At 35.3% G+C, this 25,318-nt stretch overlaps 1 protein-coding gene across 1 annotated transcript; it reads right to left on the bottom strand.

The window, feature by feature from the left end:
- Nucleotides 1-1,089: 1,089 nt before the first annotated feature.
- On the bottom strand, nucleotides 1,090-20,109 carry LOC136034721 (uncharacterized). Its single transcript, XM_065716083.1, has 2 exons — nucleotides 19,932-20,109; nucleotides 1,090-2,193 (listed from the first exon to the last, which is right to left on the bottom strand). The coding sequence occupies exons 1-2, from the start codon at nucleotides 20,021-20,023 to the stop codon at nucleotides 1,278-1,280; spliced, it is 1,008 nt and encodes a 335-aa protein (XP_065572155.1). The 5' UTR covers nucleotides 20,024-20,109; the 3' UTR covers nucleotides 1,090-1,277.
- Between the last annotated feature and the right edge of the window lie 5,209 nt (nucleotides 20,110-25,318).

Below are 25,318 nucleotides of genomic sequence, written 5' to 3'. Positions count from 1 at the left end.
AAAAATTTTAGGATTAAAGCATTCAATTGACTGTTAACTATGCAGATCCGTAAGAAAAAATACCTTAAGATAAAATAAAAACAAAACATTTTGGTCCAAGAAAGTTAAACCGTTTTTCTAAAGGCAATGCGACCAAAATCATACTAATTAAAATACACCAAAATGTTGAACCAAAATGGTTCAACAACAAAAAGAAAAATTCTCCCACCAAAAGATCGCTGCGTAATAACCAAAACTAGCAATGCATTTCCTTTCTCCATTTCCGTCCTTGTTTGGTTTATGCAGTTAACCGAACCAGCAACTGATCCTCTCATTTATGACGTTACACGGCGGGAGAAATAATACACAACAACCTATGCTCAGAACACACAGCATAATGACCACAGCCGTATCAAGAAATTCTCTTAAAAGTGGGAGGGGGTGAGAGGACTTGAACCAAATTATGTGAAGGGGGGGGGGTCATTTTTCATTTTCTGGATTCTTTTGAGCAAACACAGATAACAATAACTCAAATACACATTGGTCGCGACTTTGCATTTTTTCAACCTTAAAGCCATTAAGATTATCAAGACGTCCAATTTTCCATTATTATTTAAGACACATCTGTGCAAAACGGGAAACCTCTGGGCAGGGGACTTCATTCTCTATCTTTTCCTCTAATGACAACTACGGAAGGAATTCATTTTCGTTACATTTTGTAATATTATATTTGAATACATTTTGTTCTACTTTGGTCAGACAATTTGAACAATGAAGCCCCCCTTTCTGTTATGCTCCCTCAAAGTAATCTTTACAGTTAAAAGTTAAATAAGCACTAATTAGTAATAACGCATATGATGACAACAAGTCAGGCTTATAAACTTGCTTTTATTTTCTTCTTATGTTACATTTCAGAGCGAGAACATGTGAAAAGAGTTTACTGCGCTTAAATTGACCCGGAACATAAATACATACATAATATTTGGTTATTCAATTGACAAAGAAGGACTTTTCCAAAGTTGAGGCTCACTGTCTCTAAAAATGGCTTAAGCACCCCCTTCCCCATTGAAATATTATCATAGGTATGATCCTGTGTACAGCTATACAAAGTGAAAAATCACGTAACTTTTCCTCTTACAAGATATAAAAATGTATTTTTGGAAACACATTCCCAAGCACATCCAACAAATTAGTGTTTCTTGTCTAATGCTGAAATCCAACAAGCTTCAGACTTGGCCCTGGTTTCATGGATGATTCATCCCCAAATTAGAACAATGACCTTTTTGCATAATTGCTTATTACCATTCATTTTCGGAAAGGTTATGGATAACTCTACAACTAGGCATAAATCTTTTAAGTGTATCCAATCCATTTTGAGTAATTTCTGTCCCTTCTACATTCAGCTCTTTGAGGGATGGACATGCTGTTGGAAGATAATCTAGGGTTTTATCGGTTATTTCGCAGTTTTTTATATGTAACACTTCTAAATTTGAAGGCACATCTCTGTAAATCCACAAAAATCTGTCTGTAATGGCGTCACTTTCATGAGCACCACATTCAGCTAGGTATTCAGCATCAATATATAGATTTTTGATGCTCTCGACTCTTTTCAGTGCATGAATAGTGCTATCATGAAATTGAGTGAGTCGTATGTCAAGCGTCTCGAGTGTTTTGAAACCAAATGCAGAGACAGCAATATACGCAATGCATTTTCCAATCTCCCGACATTTCCACAGAACTAATGTTTTCAAATTATCTAGTTTAGAAACTGGCATTAAAGTTGAATCATCAACAGAGCTGCCTTCAAAACTCAAATAAGTTAAATTTGGTAATACAGCGCACATGTTGTGAAAGTAGCTCTTTCTTTCTGGTGGGAAAAGTATCTCAGAATAGCTTAAGGTAAATGACCGAAGAGATTCTGGCCAATCTGTTACTTTTAATAATTTTCCATTGATGTAATGCTCCGTCAAATTAAGAGCCGACAACTCTGGACAATATTTGGAAATTTCATTAAAAATTGATGCTGTAAGAGACATATATGATGCCTTTTTAGAATCCCTTACTTTCTTGAAACCTCGGATTTCCACACTTTTGGTCCCTTCATGAAGAAAAGATATAGCCTTCTTCAGCTCCATTGCGTGTAATGCTTTATCGAATTTTGCTCTTTTCCACAGACTTTTGTCATGTGAAATTTGTCCTAACCGTCTGCAGCACCTAAAAGAAATAGAAAACAAACTATTTTTAAAACAAGTAGTCCTACTAATAAAAAAAAAACAAACAAAACTGCAATCCGAGGAATTTAAAAGAAAATGCACAAGAATAGAGATACGAAAACATGTGTTAAGAAAGTAACATAAACAAATAGCATAAAGTTTTGCAAGATTAGCATTAAATTCTTTGAAAAAAATTGTAAAGACAACGCGTGCATTCGAAGGAGTGTTCCTGCTATAGAACTGATTTTTTCTCTCTGGTTCAACTTATCAGTAGCAACATCTAACCTATCCATTTTTTTATTAAAACATTTTTTGTTATTTGTTTTCTAGTATAATCCTACTGAGCACTTCGCCTCTCACGAATGCTTCTGGGCCGGCAAAGATAAGGTCATTAGTATGAAAACGACACTTAAAAAGTGACACTTGACAACAATTTTGTATTCAAAATGGCCTGATTTGTCTCTGGGACATCGTTTGGTAGAACTAAAAGTAAACCAAGCTTTTCAGAAGACCAGTTTTTAAGGTTTTAAAGTCTTGCTTGATTCTTAACTTTGTAAATTCACAATTACATTCCAAAAAAAAATGAATAATAATGACAATAAAATTACTTGTAATGAAATACAGAATATCTTTTTAAGATGACGGTTTAACTTAGTCTGCAATACAATACACTTAAAAGCATTCTCCTGGAAGAAGTACCCCAACAAAACCCCCAAAACTGCGGATTCATTTTTCACCCGAAGATTGTTGCATTATAGTCAAAACCAAATTACGGATTTTCTTTCTGATTTTTTTTTTTCTACTGCCTTTTCATTGGACTTAATCGAACTGGTCTACATTTTTACAGTTCATTGGTAATATCATACCACTACTGACTGAGCTCCCTCAGTCCAACACAGCTGCGCTTGCTCATTCTCCAGGCCCTCGCAAAAAGTTCCGGACAGCTTTGATTCCTCCCTTAATATCTCTGGCACCTCATTCAAAAAAGTTTTACTTTTGGTTTAGCTTCTGAAGAATTGCCAAAAAAATGATTTTTGGAAAGCTGATGGTAAAACAGCTCATGTTTTACCTTCTATCGGTAAAACATGACTTACTTATCTTAAACTTTCTTTCATTATAGCCCTAGAAAATGGAAGGGAAACACATTGTTATACAGCTTATTGTTTGATATGTCATTAAAACAAGTAAAAACTGTCCTTAGACTGTTCCTTTAGAAAATTTCTAACGTATCTTCTTCAGCGTTTCTAAGCACCCAAGCTTCAAAACCATACTTAACCACCATCATTAACATAGCATCTCGTATCCTAGTCTGGGTTCTAAAATTTGTTTTTCTATCCTTCCGAACCTTTCTCAACGGAGAAAGATCTTCACCGTAGCCGTTGTCTTTACTGTTAATACAATATAGGTAAGCGAAGCTTTTCATTTGTTTAATTGTCGTATTATCCACCTCCTAATACGCATTTATTCCCAATTTAAGGCGACTTATTCTTCTCAGCATTAACTTCCAAACCTATTCTCGCCAAATGAACCTTCAAAGCCTCCAAGAATTCGTTTATTTCGCTAACATTTTATCTAGGACAGTCATAGCATTTATTTAATCTAACTGTAGAGGAGTTTCCACTTCTGACTTGATGCTATCTTTTCTTCGTCTTTTTACAATAGGAAGAGGCGTCCCTCAACCTCACCTGCTATCTAAAACTCAGATGTTGCCTTCCCAGGATTTTCCCCTCTTGTCTTTTGAAGATCAGTTTTTCTTTTGTAATTTCATTTAAAATGATTTTTGATATTCCCATTGAAATATCTAAAAAAAAAAAAATTGCCCTCCTTCAAAGATTTTGAAAAATTAAGTTTTGCCTCCTTCCTACACTTCAGCGAACTGACACCATTGGAAAAACCTTCAGCTGTAATTTGGACCGGAAGGATAAATGTACTGTTGAGCATGGATTCATAAGATTGAGATCTATCCGTAGACCAAGCCAGAATCCTAATATGTCTGAGACATTTCTTAAAGAACAATCTAAAATGTGAAAATTTTTCCTATTTTCTGATGCTTTTGTCTATTTGCAACATCATTTTTAACAAAAAAAAAAAAAAAAAAAAAAAAAAATAGTGAGTGAATCGGCAAAGCTGAGCCTCAGTTACCAAATGTTACCAACATTGTTGTCTTATGTTGAAATACCAAAACCATAGAACTACAGAAACATAACACACAAACAACAACCAAAGGAAACGTAAACCTTAACCATATCAATGTCATTCTTGTATAAAGCACTAATCACTTTCAAGTACTAGCCTGGAATACCATACAGGGCCTTCATTAAGCCTTTCCATCAGCTAAATAAAACATGTTTTCGTAATACTTAAGCTTGGGACTAAATGGACCTGTTCAAACATTTTCTCAGTTATTAATCTAAACATGATACCTTTATCAATAGACTGGGAAGAATATCTTATTTTGGTATTTTCGTTGAAAATAAAAATGGGGATCGCAATAATTAAAAAAAAGTGCTTTCCGTGAGCACTGATTGGTAACAGGAAATAGATTGTTTTTCCATACTTGACAATTCTGCCCTCAAAGTGCGATCGTATCGAAACAACGATCCATCGGAAGAGGGCTCATTTGATGGTAAACTAAAATTTCTGGTGTCCCTTTTATTTGAACAAAAAGATCGGATGGTTACTAGCCCCCCCTCCCACATCCCTTTTTCCCAAAAAAGTTGTTCGATCAAAGTTTGAGATAGCCATTTTGTTTAGCATAGTTTGAAGAGTTCCAAAACTACACCTTTAGATTCAAAATGACCGACGCAGCCTCTGACGATAGGTCTGGGGATGAAAGTATGCTAAGAATAATTTGCTTTGCCCCTTTGTGATTCACTACAGTTCCCAATATGTTCCAGATTAGCATTTATGCAAATACACCACTGATTTCGCACCATACGTCCATATCAGACATAGACCCCAGAGCGTTATCATCAAGATAATAGACGGACGTAGTTAATCGCAAAATTGCAATAATGTTCTATTCTTCCTATTTCACAACATTTGCTCAGGTCGAATTTTTGTCTTCATATTTATGTTTTTTTTCTCTGTAATCTATCAGTTCTAAATTAGCTTTTCTTCTGTAAAAACTTTTGAAAGAGGAGTGAATGGTGGATATGAATACAACCTCTACACCTGCAAATAGAACAGAAATGGAGTCATTGACAAATAAGAAGGTAGGTATACATTAAATATAATTTTTTAAACGAAAAAAAAAGAAATCATTGAAAAAGAAAATAGGACTTGTACCTTTTATAATAAGATTTGTAATATAACTTGATATATTAAATCGATTGCAATTTGATGACTGAAGTTGGTTGGGAGTAGACGGGGGGGGGGAGGGCGATCGTCTACTCTGGGAATTGTCAAATGATTTTAATCTTTACTTCTAATATCTAATCGGAGTTCCGATAATCCTCAAAATTCTCTTATTTGTAATTGAAACGCCTAATAAGCGCAGACAACGTCCTATTCTCCAAGTTTTTGGATTTATTTGGAAACATATCAAACAGTTTGTGGTAACGATCTGTAAAAATGGAGCTACAAGGCTCAATAGTAACCCAAACTCTAGAAACACAATTTTGATATCAATCGATGCATCATCAGCTTCTTAAGTTGATTCCAAACATATAAGATTTATTAAGCTTAGTTTTAACCATAAAAGGCAGAGAAACTGTGAAAATGTGTGCGATTCTTGAAAGAGGGAGGAAACACCAACTAAAAGTCAAAGAATTTTAATTACAATCAAACTATTAGATTTTTCGTATCAGAGAGCCCTACTGTAGAGGTTTCAAGCCCCTATCTGCAAAAGTGTTGAATTTTGTATTAGAGAGAAAATCACGGATGCGTGTTAATTTGTTGTTTCTTTTCCCAGGGTCAATCATATCAACCAACAATCCTAGAGTATCGGGAGACGGTTCATTTGAAGGTAAATTAAATATCTGGTGTCCCTTTTATTAGAACAAAAAGATCGGAAAGTCGCTAGCCCCCCCCCCCCCCCACATCCCTTGTTTCCCACAAATTGTTCGATCAAAAGTTTGAGATAGCCATTTTGTTTAGTAGAGTTTAAAGGTTCCAAAACTACACCTTTAGCTTTCACATGACCAACGCAGCCCCTCATGATAGGTTTTGGGGATGAAAGTATGCTAAGAACAATTTGCTAAGGATAATGAGGATAATAAGGATAATTTATGATCTATGAAAACCAGTTTCACAGCCACAAAGACAAACAACGGGTGAAAGAATACATTGGAGTTGCATAGCTTAGGCTATATATTTGCACATTAGAAGGGTGGGGGTAAGGTTAAGTTAGGTTACTTTACCCATCCACCCCCTAATGTGGAAATTTATAGCCCAAATTATATTATTATATAATCTAAAGTATTAGATTTTCATCATATTTTGGCACATTCCATTAGGATTAACATAACTTTACTTCTTGGGCGATTTCGGTATAATTAATTTTTTATGCAAAAGAAGCAATAAGACCAATGCTTATTGAAATTTGTGGAGAGTGGGACACATTTTTTCCATCAAAATATAAAAAGGTCTTTTTCAAAATTGTCCCAGTAATTATACTAGCTCAACTGGAGTAAAAAAAAAAAATTCTATTTTTTAGGGAAAAAAAACTGGGGTTTTGGATCCATAAGGAAAGGAAAATTAAAAAGAAAAAATCAAATATTTCGATTAGATCACTGATAACCAATTTTCAGTGGTCGGGGTATAAGCCAAAGATACCAATTCAAAAAGTACAGGGAGGAAGTAAATATTTGTTCTATTCTCTGCATAAATATGCAAAGAGAATGTAGCGATTTTTTTCACGGGGTGGCAACCCTGATTTTGAAGTGCGGTTGGAAGTCGGGTACACATTGATTGCCGCACATATTGCAGGAACAAAAAGTGCTTGAAAAATTACACAAGCAAAAAAGACGGTCAGAGCTAGAGAAAATCACTGAAGAAAGATGTCTTCTGAGACCCCATTCGAGGAAGCTCGATTTCAAAAGCTGCTGTTTATTTTGCGGTACAACAGTTACCCTTAACACAAATCATAAGAAAAAACATTTTTGGCGACGAGTCAAAACAAACGAAATTGGTGAAACACTGCTTTCTGTCTACAAAGAAAGAAACCATGAGTGGAGAAATACGGTCCATTTGCGCAGAAGTACAGTGGCAGACCTCCACACCCCTGACGCTCTATATCATGTGACGTACTCAGCCGTTATAGTTCGGACAATCTGCTACTTGTCAATTTTTCAAAGTCCTCATGTGATGTATATTATACCATATGCCAGCATCTTCCAAATCCCGGATATACTGTATACAATCGATAGATTGCAGACAATCTGCTACCTGCCAATTTTTCAGTGTCCATGTGATGTATATTATGCCGTATGCCGGCATTTCCAAATCCCGATATATTGTACCCATAGCCTCTATTACCCATATTCTTGATCCACTTATTATGACTTCTCTAGTTCTCTTATTTCTATCTTATTCTCGTAAGATTTATCACTCACAAACTTTTTATCCAAAACTCTTCTCTCTTCAGCTAATGCTCTTAGCTATTTTTGTAACACTCTTCCCAAAAACTCTCATGCTCTATCTTCCTAACATTACTCCATCTAAATTCTATATTCCAATATCTTAAACTCTTCAATTTTATATCCAATTTTTTTGGAATATATCTTTCCAGGCTTAAGACCCTGGGCCACTGATGGATGGTAATATTTACTTTTAATCCAAACAACAACGTTTCTATACGCCCTAGCGTCTTGTATTGATTCTACAAATCTTTAATTTCTAAAAATATTATCAATGAGTTTAGCTGTCTTCCGGCCATGCAAGTAGGCTGCCACGATAACATATGTTTCATTTCATGATTGAACAATGTATTGGTTTTAATTAGGTTATTGCAAGGAAATCTACGCAGCGGCCCACTTGAGGGAAGATTGGAGGCTATTCACTGACGACGTGTGTGCCTATGGAACTAAGGTCTAGGGTAGGTAAGTTAACTACAAAATTGTAAAATCCTAATACCGTCGTTATTTCATTCCCTACAGCAAATTGGCCGACAGTCGGATACCATCTCAAGTACTTAAATAAATGTATTTGAAATACGGATTTAAACTACTTTCATTTATTCCAAAATACGTATTTAACTAGATTTTTTGCTGAGTATTTGAAATATTTAAATACTGTTTTCAGTATTTGAAATACAAAATACTTCAAAAATAGATATATTTTTGCTAAATACATAGTTCGAGGCTCTTTGTTGTCTCTAGTAGAGGTCATCAATTGGCAAGGGTTTGATTTAAGGAATTACAAAATTCGACAAATTTCAAAACGAGCAAATTCAAACAAAACAGAAAGTGTGGTTTTGGAGACTTTTCCCGATGAAAAGCTTTTTTATTAAAGTAAAAAAAAAACTTTGTTAAGGACATGTTACAGCCTACTGTCGCAGCTGCCAAAACAAAGAACTATTTCAAACTAAGAATGTGGATTAGTACCTCCAGGTGAAAACCCCTAGTTTTTACTGAATATCATTCAATCATTTGAGCTGTAAAGTTGCACAGATAGATCGATTGGAGGCAGTATATAAACAGACCACGTCTCATCGCGCATCTTTGGTTCTGTCGATAGGGCTTCTGCACCCTTCACTACAGGTAAGCTAATCTGCACCTTTACAGTTGCAGCTGAAAAAACTTTTTCATATTTATTTTTTCATTTTTTTTTTAATAATGCTAGAAAATCCCTGCGCTCCCTTCATGAAAATTTTCTTCCCCCATGACAAATTCCTCCAAGGAAAGTTCCCCCAACATATCTCCCTCTTTTCACCCCCCCCCCCAAAACTAAAAATCCCCCTGAAATGTCTGTGCACTTCCAAAAAACCATTATATATGTAAGAACTGGTCAAAATTTGTAACATGCGGCCCCTCCCACTGGGACTCTGGGGGAGTAAGTCGTCCCCGAAGACATAGTTATAAGGTTTTTTGACTACGCTGAATAAAAAGGCTATCTCAGAATTTTGATATGGTGACTTTGGGAAAATAATTAGAGTGGGAGGGGGCCTAGGTGCCCTCAAATTTTTTTGGTCGCTTAGAAAGGGCACAAGAACTTTTCATTTACATTAGAATGAGCCCTCTCGCAAGATTCTAGGACCACTGGGTCGATACGATCACCCCTGGAAAAACAAAAAAACAACAAACAAACAAATAAACACGCATCCGTGATCTGCCTTCTGGCAAAAATACAAAATTCCACATTTTCGTAGATAGGAGCTTGAAACTTCTACAATAGGGTTCTCTGATACGCTGAATCTGATGGTGTGATTTTCGTTAAGATTCTATGACTTGTAGAGGTTGTTTCCCCCTATTTTCTAAAATAAGGCAAATTTTTCAGGCTCGTAACTTTTGATGGGTAAGACTAAACTTGATGAAACTTACATATTGAAAATCAGCATTGAAATTCGATTCTTTTGATATAGCTATTGGTATCAAAATTCCATTATTTAGAGTTTTGATTACTATTGAGCCAGGTCGCTCCTTACTACAGTTCGTTACCACGAACTGTTTGATATGTGTAAATATGTATAGATTTCATCACCAATGATATGTGGAGAAATTTTGATTATCTTAAAGCACAAGGATATCACTCTTTGTTTACACTATCCATCTGAAAAGCAAATGCAGTGTAATCATGAGTCCCAACAAACTAGAGGAAGGCTATGGCTGCATTACTTCTCGAAAGATCTGCCTCAAACCAGGAAGTTGTGACACTATGTCAGCTCTTGTTGTTTGTGCTACAAGTAGAAGCTGTTAGCACGAAAAAAAACCGTGCAAGGTTTAATCCTAATCCGTAGCGTAATTAGCAAACTTCTATGGAGACGGGGGGGGAGGGGCAAAAGTCTACAATATTTCCAAAAATAGGTCACAACAGCATATCTACCTTTCATTCAGTACCAATCTTAATGTTTGACCAAGAAATCAGATAATCATTTACATAGGTGAAGAAAAAAGACCTGTGATTACCATTGAACGAAAAGTTTACCGAGAACTGGGAGCATGTACGGCACCATATACAATAGTTACGCTACAGAACATGCTCAGACCGAGAATAGAGACTATCTTTGAAAATATGAAGCAAAGTCAGCTTGACAAGTTCAAAGCGTTGGATTTACTTCGTAAGATAGCTGATATTTGGAATACAAACAAACAAGAGCTACCTTGGTGTTACAGCTCACTGGCTCAAGGCAGATCTTTCAAGGAGCTCTGCAGCTATAGTATACCGCGGATTTATTGGGACTTGTGATTACGCTGCATATCCATTTCGGCTGAATAGTTTAAACGAAGAGTACGATCTTCAGTATACAAAACTATAACAGACAACAGAAGTGACTTTTTTAAGGCTTTTAAACAACATGCAGCCATTTACGCTTCTGCAGCGACATGCAGAACTTAGTACCAACCATAGATTCTGAGCAGGCTCTCGCATGTGAGCTGTACAAAAGGCTTAGTGGAGCAGCATCTACAAAATATCAGGCCTTACGGAATACAACTCGCCGGAGTACTAAAGCATGAGACAATTTTAGGGAGCAATGGGGAAGCAACCTATTTTCGTCCAAATAGCACCTGATGGAATTCGATGTGTAATATTACACAGTGAGTAACAGCCTTCCAGGAGAAACATACACTAATGATTGCACAAGATGAAATAAAGGTGCCAAGACTAAAAAAGTATTGAAATTAAGCTATTGGCTGAACATGTGAATGACGCAGAGCTTCTGGAAAAAGCTTTGGCCATCTTAAAGGGCAAGAAAAGCTGTTTCTTAGGCACGTAATTGCCTCCCTTCTTAAGACTAAAAACGAATTTGGGAGTCATGAAACGTAGCTATCGAAGCAAGGTGGGTGCCTGAGGATGAGAAAACTGCGATGATGGGGGCAATAGTAGTGGAGATGAGAATGCTTGTTATGGGTCTAGAAAGAACTGCTGACAGAAACTTACCATGCCCTCTAGCTGCTGGAATCATACCATGACCAAACAATGCTAACCTATTCTCGTTCATAGGAGTCGAGAGCCAGAACTTAGAACCGGACGAGTAGAGTAACTCCTCTTTATAAGTAGATTTGTCTGTGATCCATTGGTAACAGATGCTAGAGGTATAGTGTCTATCCTAGAATATCCAACAGTGTTAAACATTCTTAGAAAGTATAACACATGCATTACGTCATCTGCACCAGCTGAGCATATCTTCTCAGTTGGCAGTTCGATCCTCACTTATAAAAGAAATAAGCTGGAAAACCAAAGGTTCGAAAACATGCTTCTACTAATAGTCAATAAAAGTGTTTAATAATCTCCCTATGTAACCTTATTTCTATTTTGTGGACACTTCTCTGCTTCTACCATAATGTTACGAGAACAATCTGTTTATTTTTCATGAGTAAACGTTAAATCAATCTTAGATACGTGTGATCTCCTACTTTTGGATTTCGTAAATTCATGTATATGAGTATTTGAAATACGTATTTAAATACTTCTGAGCCTGAGTATTTGTATTTGAGATAATTTTTCGAAGTATTTTGAACGCCACTTCATTAACTCCCTAGTTGTATCCTATTATCGTTGAAGTATCCTAGTAAAAGTAGAATATTTCTACCTGAGATCTTTTATATTTGTTCTTGGAGTTGTATGTAAAATTCATCTATTTCACCACTGTCTCCATCAATCTGTTGTACAAGGGCATATAATATTAGACACTTTCCACCTTTTAGGTGTGCAGCTAAAATTATAGAATTAGTACCGTCTCCACCAAAGCAAGACTTAGATTTTCCCTTATTTATTATGAGTCCCACACTCTGCCTAATTACCCCATCCTTCATGACTTAATAAATTTATTCTATATAACTTATTTCATGCTTACTACCATTTGGAGACAAGCTTCCAAAACTATTACCAAGTCAAGGTCAAAACTCAAAATCCATCAGTCAAAATTTCGACATAATAGTTGAATTTCAGCGTTGTAACATTCCATACATTTCGTAGTTTTCGTGTTATTTAAGTCACCAAAAGCATGAAGGCAAAAAAAAGAATTAAACAGCAACATTACTTCAATGGGAAAGCAACACATAATAGAACAATACCTTAAAATGAGACTCACAGCAAGATAAACCAAAACAAATAGGAGAAAGAAAAAATATGTAACGCTCAAAATCCAGTACAATGCTCTGTTGTTTACTAGCCTATAATTTTCTCAAGGGTCACTCCTCTAGACCAACCTATAGCACTGTTAGTAGTCATATTTCTGGTTGGATAAACTTATGGAAGGGCAACTTAGACACTGCTATGTGGTCATGCAGGCAGGGCTCCTGGTGATAAACACAAAAAAAGTTATAGCCATGTCTCTGAATGGGCGTACCAGATTTAATGATCCTTGTGTATCATCACTATTAATGGAGAAAAAACAATCCACAGAAAAGGGCTGAAGATTATCCTAATGCTTAAAAATCAAATACTAACTTTTTGGATAGAGAGATATGTTTATTTAAAAAAAAAAAAGTAATAACAGCCACCCCGAGAAGTAAACAACTTGTCCAACGGGGTGGCAAAAAAACATTAGAAAATAATACAGGACAAAGAAAAAAAAATTATAAAACCAACAGTACGACCTAATCTGCACCACAAGCCTTATAACAAACAAATCTAACAAATTGCAACTTGCTCATATTTAATTTTTGAAATATTAGGGAGTTGACTCTTAAAATGAAATTCGTCTACGTTATCAGTAAGAAAATGAAAGCTTTAGGTGACAAAAGTTTAACAGCTTTATTTTGGACTTCTTAGAGTTTTTCATAATATGAAAACAGAATTAATTGCCTATAGGCTATAGAACAACCTTGAAAATATGTGGGCAACAGATGGCAAAATAAAGAAACTTGAGTTTTTGTGACACAGGTTTTTCACTTGGTAAAGAACCCTCAGAGATTTGGAAAACTTTGAACTTGGTTTCAATAATAGATATCCAAAAATTTGGATGCTACTGGGTTTAGTATAACTTAGTATCAAAATAATGAAGTCTACCCATTTAATAAAATTGGTCAATGCCTTTCTGATTTTAAAAGAGGGTGCATAAACTGATGGAGCAGCTCAAGCACAAGTGTGTCATCTAGAAAAGGAATATACCAGCCTTAGGCAATTAGCACTCAATCCAATAAATACAAATTCAAAATTAAAAAGCACCTATTATAGAACCCTGTTATACTCTGCAGGTTGTTCCCCTAGAAACAAAGACCAACAAAGTCAAAGACCCCTTCACCAAAATTTGGTAGCAATTATTCAAGAAAGACAAAAACCATGTCTAACTGATTCCAGTCACACTGATTTCTTCCAAGTCAAATAATAACTGCAAATGGTAACCTGTGTCAAATACCTTCTTTAAATCCAGAAATCAATAGGCAGAAATCTGGTCTGGTTCAAATGCTATTTTTGTTTGGTCTGTATTTTGTTCAAATGCTATTCTGTTCGGCTAGTTGTTTTCCTAAACCGAATTGAGTATTATTAAAATCTGATTACTTTTAACATATTCAGCTAGTTTAAATCTTCTTTCATATTTTTTCTACTTTTCAAGATCACATCAATGGTTTCTTAATTTAATTTTTTCATGATTTTAGAAAAAAAGGAGAAGAGAGAAATGGGTATTCAGTTTGAAAAGCTGTTGCTCTTACTTCCTATATTCAATAGAATTATATTAGCAGCCCGCAAAACTCAATTCGAAATATTGCTTCAGCAACCTAAACACATTGCTCCTAGTCAACATATTGTTAAAGTTTTTCTAGCGAAATGGAATTAGCGGTCCTTAACTAATCTTCAAGTTCAAGTTCTTTATTATTCTTTAAGTATACATATCTAAAACTATTCAAATAACATCCCCGACAGGGAGTCTGGCTCGAAAGCCGGGCGACAATACAAACAGTAGAAACAAACAAACCCAGAAGAAACAGATGTCATCACACTTCTCACCCTATCTCACACCAAAAAATAAATGCTAAAAAACATTTATTAAAATTATTGTCAATATTTATCCGATAGCTGAAGGACCGGGAGCTACTCACAAATTAATATTTACTAATTAGCAGAGCTTTGATTTTAGTTTTTAATGTTAATAGCGATAGACACTGATCAAAAAAGATTCATATGTGTTCCAATAATTTGTAATAGAAGTTTAAGGCAAAAATCTAGACTGTTCGGAGACAATGAAAGGCACAGGAAGCTTACTTAAAGGACAACGAGTATTATATGGTTGGATTGAGGGAGGGCCTGGAAAAAAATGATTTAAATCAATCTGGTTGCAGATCCTTTAGATAACGGACACGGAAAAGTACACATTGAAAAGCTAAAATTCGCAACTAGTTTTGCTGCACTTGCTTTTTTTTTTCACTGAAAAAAATCAGATTTTATTTCAGTTAAGTTATAAAAAGAAAAGAATTCACAAAGAACATTCATTACAGCTTCACTTAATTTCTTACTTGCTCCTTTCAACATCAGAAACTTTTAAAACATACCAACTCCAACATGTTTCTTTTTGGAGTAAAAATTCCACCGCCTACTGAAAAGTCGTTCTGCAGACAAAGGAATGATACAGTTGTACTTCCTGAAATTTTCCATTACCTTTAGGTACACTCCAAGCACAGATAGTTCCTTTCACCTCTCATTCAGATATGACAAAACCTCCACCTTCACAGGATTGGTTTCACGGTCATGGTGCCAGAATTACCATGAGTTGTTTTTTATCACTAAGATCGAAGTATTCATCTCCAGACAAAAAGCTACCTTTATCAGCCCAGTCAGTACTTCTGAAATCTTTGACCGTTTTCACTCTGTCCACCAAGAGTTGACAATCCTTCTGGTTGTCAGGAAACCACCTCAATTTGAAGCAAGGATGACTTGCAGTGTCAATAACGTAGTCTCTTGCCTGAAGAACACTCGTCCAGGATCGTGGGGAATCTTTTTTCGAGAACCACAAGTAGAGCATGTACCAAAGGCTGGCTGACCTTTGCCAAATCTTTCAGCTTTTTGAGCTTCCTTTCAAATGATTTGATTGTAGGATAAATAGTACCAAAGTAGCATTCCCCCCCTGAAGAATGTCCAATGCCACTACTACTGGCTCCATAATTTTCATGTATTTTTCAAGAATTTCAACATCACGAGAAGTTAGCCTTGGTTTTTGCAAAGCATCACATGTGTCAGCAAGCTTTTCAATTTTGTGACAATCCATCAGACTTTTGACACTGTCATACTTCGAGTTCCACCTGGTTACCACAGGTCTTATAAGCAGTTTTCATATACCTCTTTCATAGCATCAGCAGCTTTTGAACTTTTATTCATGGCATCCCAGAGAACAATACACTTCAAAAAGGTGGCGTGGTACTGCCTCTTATATGTAATATCCCAGAGGGCTTTATCAGCATCAGTGGATACAAGCAGGTTAAGCGTGTGGCTGACACACCTGAAGTGTGGAGGAAGTTGGAAATACTTGGGGTTGTCATGAGAATCGAGCATCTCTCCAAAGTTTGTAAAAGAGAATGATCCATTCTAGCATGCTTTATCTTCATTTTCTTTATCATTAACTTGAACATCTGAATTTTCCCATTTATCACAAAAACTTTCTGTTTAAAATACATGGAAGTTCCACCATGATAGCATCCTCTTTTGAAATTTTGCACCAGGCCAGGAGCTGCTGTTCTCAAAGACTCAAATCCATTCATCCACTAATATATAGGTAGTTCAATTCATCACGCTGGCCCTGGGTCATGCTGGAATAATTTTTCTGTGCCATGAAGAAATCACTTGGGTACTTAAGTACCCCTAAGTACTTCAACTTTTTTTTACTTAAGTATTAAGTACTTTAGAAATTTTTTACTTAAGTAGAGTACAAGTACTCGGATTTTTTTACTTAAGTACTTTTACTTAAGTATTTCCCAACACTGCTTCAAGAGATGATGTTCCAAGTCATGATTAAGCAATTGGGCCAGGAGCTGCTGTTCTCAAAGACTAAAATCCATTCACCCGCTAATATATAGGTAGTTCAATTCATCACGTCGGCCCTGCGTCATGCTGTAAAATTTTTCTGTGCCATGAAGAAATCACTTGGGTACTTAAGTACCCCTAAATACTTCAACTTTTTTTTACTTAAGTACAAGTATTAAGTACTTTAGAAATTGTTTACTTAAGTAGAGTACAAGTACTCAGATTCTTTTTACTTAATTAATTACTTAAGCATTTCCCAACACTGCTTCAAGAGATGATGTTCCAAGTCATGACTAAGCAATAATCCTGTTTTGAAGGAAAATTGCAACAGTGCTTCCAAAATTGCTCTGTCAAATTGCTGATGCCCTAACCCTAGTCACCAAACATTGCTAGTTCCCATTTTTTTTTGGGGGGGGGGGAACATCAATTTGTTTTTGTTAAAAATTTCTATTCATTAGCATTATGGTTATTATTAGTGGAAGTTGCTCCTTCCACATAGTTTGTTATCACAAGCTGTTTAACTAGTTCAAATTCTTAATTTGTTCTTATTTATGGTCTCTATGCAGGGACAAATGTTATCTCTTGCAGGATGATGTTTCGTATATGTCCTAACAGCATGCCTCTACTTCTATCAGGTAGAGAAACTATGAATGAATTTCCAGTCCCTTGCTCTATTCCACCAAATACAAGAACACCATCAGCAATATGACCATGATTATACTTATGCTTGCCAAATTTGGTTTCATCCATCTAAACAATGACTTCTTCTCTCCTGGGGTTAATATGCCATCTATGTGTGATCACAGACTGATTTTGCAAAATTATGCTTATCTGTGGAAACTTCATAGCCACCACAAATAGGTATAGTTTACAGCTAGTTTTCTGGCAACAGAAAATTTTTCCAGTTTTTGCACACACCTGGCCACATTTTTGACAATTTCTACTCCTCAATAACATGCCATGGTTGTAATACAATGCTAAAACTACCTCATCTGTGGTAAATTGTAGGCTATAATATTATCACATAATTTGATTTCACAAAATTTCAGGTTGTCTTTAAAGCAAAATTATTCACAGACTGAACCCAATGCAATAATCTGACTATTCAAATTTTTATTTAACCCAAACTAGATGTACCAAAACCAAGAATCAGTTTATTTGATATTATCTGATAAAAACTAAACACACTGATTTTTGATACATCTTGTTGAATATCCATTCAAACAAGTTGTGCATTGATTGTTGCCTGTGAACATTAAAATGGCTCAGTTGGTAATAAAGTTGATAAAGAAGGTGAAAATTGTCATAGCAGAGAGAAAATATTACCCATTACAGGCTACAAGCCAGAGAAAATTTGTCTGACATTCAATAAAGGGGAACCCAGTCCCTAAAAGTCAAGGAATCTTAATGAAAATCACATCATCAGATTCAGCTTTTCAGAGAACCCTACTGTCAAGGTTTCAAGCTCTTATTTGTAGAAATGTGAAATTTTGCATTTTTTGCCAGAAGAAAGATCATGGATGCGTGTTTATTTGTTTTTTCTTCAAGGGTGATTATATCAAACCAATGGTCTTAGAATACCAGGAGAGGGCTCATTCAAATGGAAATTAAAATTTCTAGTGCCCTTTTTAAGTGACCAAAAATACTGGAAGGCAACAACCCACCCTTTTCTATCCCTCCTTTTTTCTAAAATGTTCTAATCAAAATTTAAGACAGCTGTTCTGTTAGATTAGTAAAGGTCAAATAACTATACCTTTGGAGATAACATGACCCCCACAGTCCCCTTGGGAAAAGCCTTTAAGTCATAAAATGTGTTCATTCTTTACATATAGTATTTGTTAATGGTAAGTATGTATAAATTTGTTGGCTGGGGGGAGGGTAAATTTTCTGCAGGGGAGCAAGGTTTCTCGGGGGGGGGGGGGGGGGTTCTCAGGCGATTTTTTTGTTCAGGGAACTTGTCAGAACTCCTCCACAAAACCTTTTTTTTTATTTGTTGTACTTTCTCTTTGCTGACATAATTCTATAATAGAAATGTTAAGGGTAATTGCCTGGGGTAAATTTTCACCAGGAATGAATTGTCTAGAGGATCTTCTATTGGGGAGGGGGAGAGATTCCTGTGGAGGTTGAGGTGAGTTTCCTGGCATTATTTTAAAAAACAATAAGAAATTAAATAGAAAACAAGTTTTTTCAGCTGAAAAACTTTTCATCATTAAAACTTAAAATGAACAAAAATTTTTGCATAGGATAAAAAACCACCATCTAATTGTTCAAAATTAGATAAAACTCAAACACTCACATCTTGTTACCAAAAAAGAATTGACAAGAATTGTATATGTCAATGAATGGCTAAAAATCTAAGATATGCATCAATATACTTATTATTAAAATTATTTAAGACTAAACACCTAGAATTCTTAGTTTATTGACTTACCTAGAAGGGCCTCTTTTTGGAAATACTAATTATCCTATTTTGATGTATATATTATTTCAGTGTCTCAGTTTTATTCTCATGTTAACAAAAAGCTGATTGTGTTCTGATTCTAAAAATGTAACTTATTGCTTGATATATAAATCATAAATATTACATATTTTTCTGGAATGCCAAAGAAAAGTGGTCTTTCCCAAAAAGAAGTATTTTATGCTATATGAGGAGGATTGGCTCCTCCTCAATACCTTACTCTTTAAACAAGGTATTGGCTCTCAAGTCTTTCATCACTTCTACCAAGTCAATAATTCAAAAATTGATGGGGTATAATTTAGACTCTAAAGTCAGTCCTGGTGTTTTTATAATTCCAGCATCTCAATTTTAGTTTCCATTAATTAAGATCTGCTGCTAGGCAAAACAATGTATGTCCCACCCTAAATGATGCAGTTCACATCTCATAAGTGGTCTGTATCCTTAAGCAATTAGACAATTCATAGCTATAGACAAGTTTAATTATTTGGCAATATCATAAATCAGGTATTAGTAGCCTATAGGTGATGCAACATCAGATATTGACAAAACATGTGGCTCCTATTACAAGAGTTAATCAATGAATATAGAATTATAAACAAGGTTAAAAGCTCAAATTTTTCAAGGTAAGTATAAATTTATGCTTTTAACAGTGATATAGGACAAAATTTCATTAGAAAATAAGCAGTAATTAGCATTACATAGAGGGGAAGGAGGGATAGAGTTAGGGATATAAAAATAGCCTACATTCCCAGAGCACACTTTGATCTATAGATCATCCCTGAAAGTTTCATTTTTCTCACCTAACCACTTTCCAAAATAGCAAACAGTAGCTCATCTAAAACTTTACCAGAAATAATGGAACAATAAAACTTTAATAGCCTAGCATTTTTTACTTAGGCTTATCACATTATCATATCTCCTTCAATTGCTATCAATATTCATAGATCATTTTTTTAAAATAATATTTCCAACAGACCTGAAATAATAGGTAAAAAAAGTTTACAAAGAAAACGAAATGTTAGCAAATGCAAAATAGCCTATAGAAACACATTGATTAGGGATACACATGGTACCACTAAGGGGGAGGGTATCATTTGGGACAAGTAGAGTGTAATCACCTGGTCTGACACTGGAATTGCATAAATTTCCCAAAACAAGCTACTTAAGCTATCCAATCAGATTTTACTTCAACCAATAGAATCTACATAGGTCTAATGGCTTACCTGCTAACTGAAAGAAGATCCATTGAACTCAAATAACACAAAATTTCCAAAATTACATCATCTGATAAGCTCAAGAAGCCTGGGCTCTCCATAATCTTGATTTTTTTTTTTGCAAGTGTCCTTTAGCTCCAGTTCCAGAATTTGTAGCTTAAAGTCATGGGCTTTTCTTCAAATGTTACCGAACAATAGCGTCATCTACGTAACGGGGTTTCCAATACCTTCTTTTATATTATCCATTAAACATCGGAAGTTTCAAACAATAGGTGATAGCGACTTGTAGTAAGACGTGACGTATTTCAACATTAACCAAATGTTTATAAACAAGGTTTACTCATCAATATATACATAAAAAAGTCGGGTTACTATACTGATTCTAAATATGTAAGATCAATTAAGTTTAGTAATGCTTATCAATATATCCGGGTCTGAGAAAATTTGCCTCATTTTTAAAGAATCGGGGCTATACCTTTTAAAAGTCAAAGAATCGTAATGGAAGTCCCACCATAAGATTCAGCATATCAGAAAATCCTCTTGTAGAGAGTTCAAGCTTCTAGAAAAATGCGGAATTTCGTTCCTTGTGAATCAAGGGTCCAGGTTCATTTTTTTTCCATGAGTGATCCTATTGAATCGATGGTCCTAGAACATCGAAAGACGGTCATTTTAACGGAAGTTTAAAGCTCTAGTGTTATTTTAAGTGACAAAAAACATTGGGGTGCAACTAGCCCCCTCCTCCTCCTGAGCCCATTTCCCAAAGTCATCTAATCAAAATTTTGAGATAGCCATTTTTTCAGCAGAGTTCAAAGGTCGAATAATTTTACGTTTGGTGATGATATTATGGTAATTATGGCGATATAAGGGAAATTATATCCAACAAATGATCCTAAAAGATCAGCAGAGGCTCTTCGAATTGAAATTAAAAGCTCTAGCGCCCTTTTCAAGCCACTAAAAAGGCTGGAGGGCAGTTAACCCACTTCCCCGGGCTTTCTTTACTCAAAACGTCTGATTAGAGTTTTGAAATAGTCACTCTATTCCGAATACCTGTTTGTTCTAATAGATATGTCTTTTCGGAGGCCTGATCCAACAAAGACTCTGGTGAAAGGACTTCAAGTTGCAAAATTTGACCAATTGTTCAGACATATTATTTTTGGCTAAAATGAAGAGGAAGGATTTGAATTTTGATATAAAATAATATATTTGGGTTTGTAGCATATCTGAAAAAATTTCCCAAGGAGAGGGATTTGACATGATTTGAAAATTTTCGCAAAAAATTTCTTTAGAGGAATTTCAGTGGAAATTGAACTGTCGGGGGATATTCTTCATGTGGGGGGGGGGGGGGTACTTCACTTACGAAAAGTTGTGATTCAAGGAATTTTCTAGAATGGAGAAATATCAATGTTTTGGTATTATTAGAAAAATGATAAGAAACTAAATTAAAAAACACATTTTTTCACTTTAACTGAGAAGCAACAAAATAACTTAAAATGAAAATATATTTTTTTGTATATTATGGGAGTTTATCTTTTCTCAATACCTCGTTTTTTGTGCTATAATTTGATTTTTTGTATATAATCTTTAAAAAACACTCTTGAAACACAAATTCCCTTCAATTAAAATAAGAAGCTTTTTTAAACTTTCTAATGAACTTTAGCGTGAAAAGCGGAGTAGTGATGAGGGGGCAACCTTCTGATATACGAAACAATAAATACATATAGGTAAGGCTAGCAGCAATAGTGATTAGATCTATTATGTCTGAAAACAAAATAATTTGGGAATCAAATGTTGTATTTATTTCATTTAAATCCAATTTATGACCAATAAATAACAATGCATAGATGACTTCTCAAAGATGGAGCTTTACCTTAGACAACATGGTGATCTTAACCAAGATCACAGGTATAGAATAAGCAGTGTGGTAACAAAAGAGCAGCTTTATTTGATTCCTGATTTAGCATTATTTGAAAATACAATTTGTACTTTCTTGGAAATCCATAAAGAGGTCAAGTAATACCTAAGGTTACATATTTATATTTAATTTTTTTCTGAGTTGGCATTATTTTACAGTAGGAACCACTGGTATTGGCCAAGAGTTTGGCATATCACTTAACAACTTAGGATATTTCGAATCCTTTCCATAAGGCAAATCATCATGTTCTCCCATGACAAGGCAGTTTTTCTTTTCTCTTACTTCGTAAACAGTACAGTATTCATTATTCCACTTTCGGTCATAAAATTTTTTATCACAGTTTCATCCAAAAGCTCATTATACGTTTTGTAGTTTGCTATTATTGGGTTCAATGACTACATCTGTTATGGCAAGATCAATAGTATTTCCACTTGCTTGCTTTTCATCCATTTTGTCTTTATGTTCATTAATTTAAAAAAAAACTTTTATCATAAAAGAAGTTTTTTGAAAGAAAAGTAAAGAGCTCCAATAAGCGAAGAATGAGCGAAAATATCTTCAAAGCGTAAAACTACCACAAATCACTGTCAATAAATAAATGAAATTCAAAACGAACAGAAATTACAATAAATGGCCGAGCCAAACTCAAAACGAGCAAACATTAACACGAGCAGGGCTGATAACCCTCCATGCCTTCCCGAGATCAGAACACAATTTGTGCTTTACTGAAAAAAAAAAAAATCAAATGACCGTGAATTGTCAGTTTAATTGACATATACTGATATATATATATTCCTTAAAGTGTTGTTATTTTTTTTTATTTATGAAAGTAAAAAAGTGAAAACATATGAAACGTATTTTATTTTCAGTAAAGCGCGAATTACCTATCCATTCACTTTTCATTCTTAGAAAAGGCACTAAAACTTCCGACTTCAAATAAAATGAGCTCCATCCGATTCAAAAATTATGCAACTACCCGTACCATAAAAACATTATATGCCCCGAAAATACCTTACAACCCTTGCCCATGGGTTCTGGAGGATTGTGTATACCCTAAAGAAACTGTTATATAATTTTGGACTATTGGTAACACAATGGCTATCTCGCAATTTCAATTGAATGTGCTTTGGGAAAACAGAATGTAAGGGAGGGGGCTAGTTGCTCTTCATTATATTTGACTTTTAAAGGGAACTAAAACTATACATTTCAAATCAAATGAGCCTCTTCTAAAGTTGACACGACCAGCTCCTCTATAAAAACCTTATAAGCCCCTGGGGCAGAACTTACACACTCTGGGAGATTCTGTCCCCATGTGCCTCGTTATTTGATCTTGGACTATTTTTGAACAAACGGCACTGAAAAACTATAATCTTGAATTTTTAATTTAATTTTTTAACTAAAAACGTCTGATTTCCAATCAAATGAGCCCCTTTCCGGAGTTTATACGACCATCCTTTCCATAAGAACCTTATAAACCTTCTGGGCATAACTTATAACCCTTGTACTGAGAGCTTGGGAGGGGGTGTCATCCTTAAAGGCAGAATTTCCGGACCCTTCAACTACGCTGAACAAAGTGGCTATCTCAACATTTTTATCGGATGTATTTAGGGAATTAATGGGTATGGGGGGGGAGGCTTGTTGCCCTCCAACCACTTTTGACTGTTAAAAAAAGACCCCTTAAATTCCCAATCGAATGAGTCTTTCTTGAAGTTCCTAGGACAATAATTGACTATTTCAAAATTTATATCGGATACATTTTGAGAAAATACGAGATGTGGTGGTGGGTGGGGGATTGTCCACCCTCCAATCACTTTGAATCTTATAAAGGGTACTACAACTTCTGACTAGCAATCCAACGAGCCCCACCGAAGGTATATGATCACCCTTTCTATAATAACCTTATATGCCCCACGGGCATAACTGACAATCATTGTCTCTGGGGGGGGGGAAGAGTTGTCATCCTCAAAGATATATGCGACAGCTCCTTCGATACGAAAAGCCCTGGTGTAAAACCAAAAAAAAACTAAATAAATTATCCCCACATCACTCTTTACTTAGACAGCGCTATTGCGCTGCCTATGATTAGACACATAATCTGCCAATGCCCTTTTTAGTTTACGTGTTATTTCACTATCTATTACAAAATTATTTTTACAAGGTAACAGTTGCAATACATAGACAAGATATGGCCTATGACATTGCTACAAGTATGCCTGTCTCTTTTTTGATATCGATAAAATGCTGATACCAGAAAGTTAAAAGTACGATTTATCAATCACTAATGTTTTACCACAAGCACTAGAAAAACACCGGCCTTCGTCGTCTATCGAATTCTGAAATTTTTGGAGCTCCAAAGAAATTTAATCTCTCACGTTTGGAAACGCACACATACGTTTCCAATGATGTCTCCACTAGTGCTTTTCTCACATTTCACATATTCGTCTTTGTGAGCATTCCATTCTAAGATGAATCTATCTTATATACACATTTTCTTGCGGTAACTCAAGGTATTTTATCAGTAGGATGTGTCTGTTCTACCAATGCACTAATAGCAATGGTCGAAAATGTAAGATAAACAAACTAGCGCTCATGACGAAAAATACTTTTTTACACCGAGTACCCACTTGAGGTGATTGCCTAATAGCTCCTTAGAGAGAAAGATGGGGGGGCAAATTGGACAACCCCCGACAAAGGTTCCCATAAGTTTTGAAAGGAAATATCGTTAATGAGTTATTTTTCGGGGAGGGGAGGAAGGCCAGGGAAGGACAAGGGGAGCTCCATTCAGTTTTGGAATAAAATTTAGCTGATAAGTTATTTTTTGGGGATCGGGACATGCTTTGGAGAGTGAGGGGGCAGTTCCCATAAGTTTCAGAATCAAATATCGTCAAAATGACTTTTTGGGGGAGGGGCGAGGATTTAGGCCATGGAGGGACAGGGGTCAGCTCCCATAAGTTTTGGAATACAATATCATTAAAATGTTTTTCGGAGAGAGGGAACAAAATGTTAGTAAGGAATGATTTGGCTCAATAGTAACCGAAACTCTAAAAACAAAAACTGGTGAAAACAATAGATATGTCAAAAGAATTAATTTTTTTATGCGGGTTTCAAATATATGAGATTGATCAAATTTCACCTATCAAAAGCTGAAAGCCAGAGAAAACTTGTTGAGTAAATGTCTAAATTTTGGGAGCGTAAGTGGAGTGTATAGCATTCCTTGCTCTCATGGAAAATTTTACGTCGGTCGAACGCACTAAAAATTTGTGGAACGTTTTATAGAAGAAGAAAAAGAAAAAAAGAACAATTTTATTCAATACAATACAAAATGGAAATACAATACACTTATTCCCCCTCGAAAGGCTACATGGCCAGTGATACAAGGGGGATACAAAAAATACAATATAAGCAACAACCAAAAAAGAGAACAATAGCCAAATAACACATAAGATGAAAAAGAGAACATACCTGAGACCTGGGATTCAAAGCGCAG

The sequence above is a fragment of the Artemia franciscana genome, chromosome 13, assembly GCF_032884065.1.
Source record: "Artemia franciscana chromosome 13, ASM3288406v1, whole genome shotgun sequence".
In the NCBI taxonomy this organism is placed as follows: domain Eukaryota; kingdom Metazoa; phylum Arthropoda; class Branchiopoda; order Anostraca; family Artemiidae; genus Artemia; species Artemia franciscana.
The sequence above is the reverse complement of the archived record's forward strand: the minus strand, read 5'-3'. Positions and strand labels throughout refer to the sequence as shown.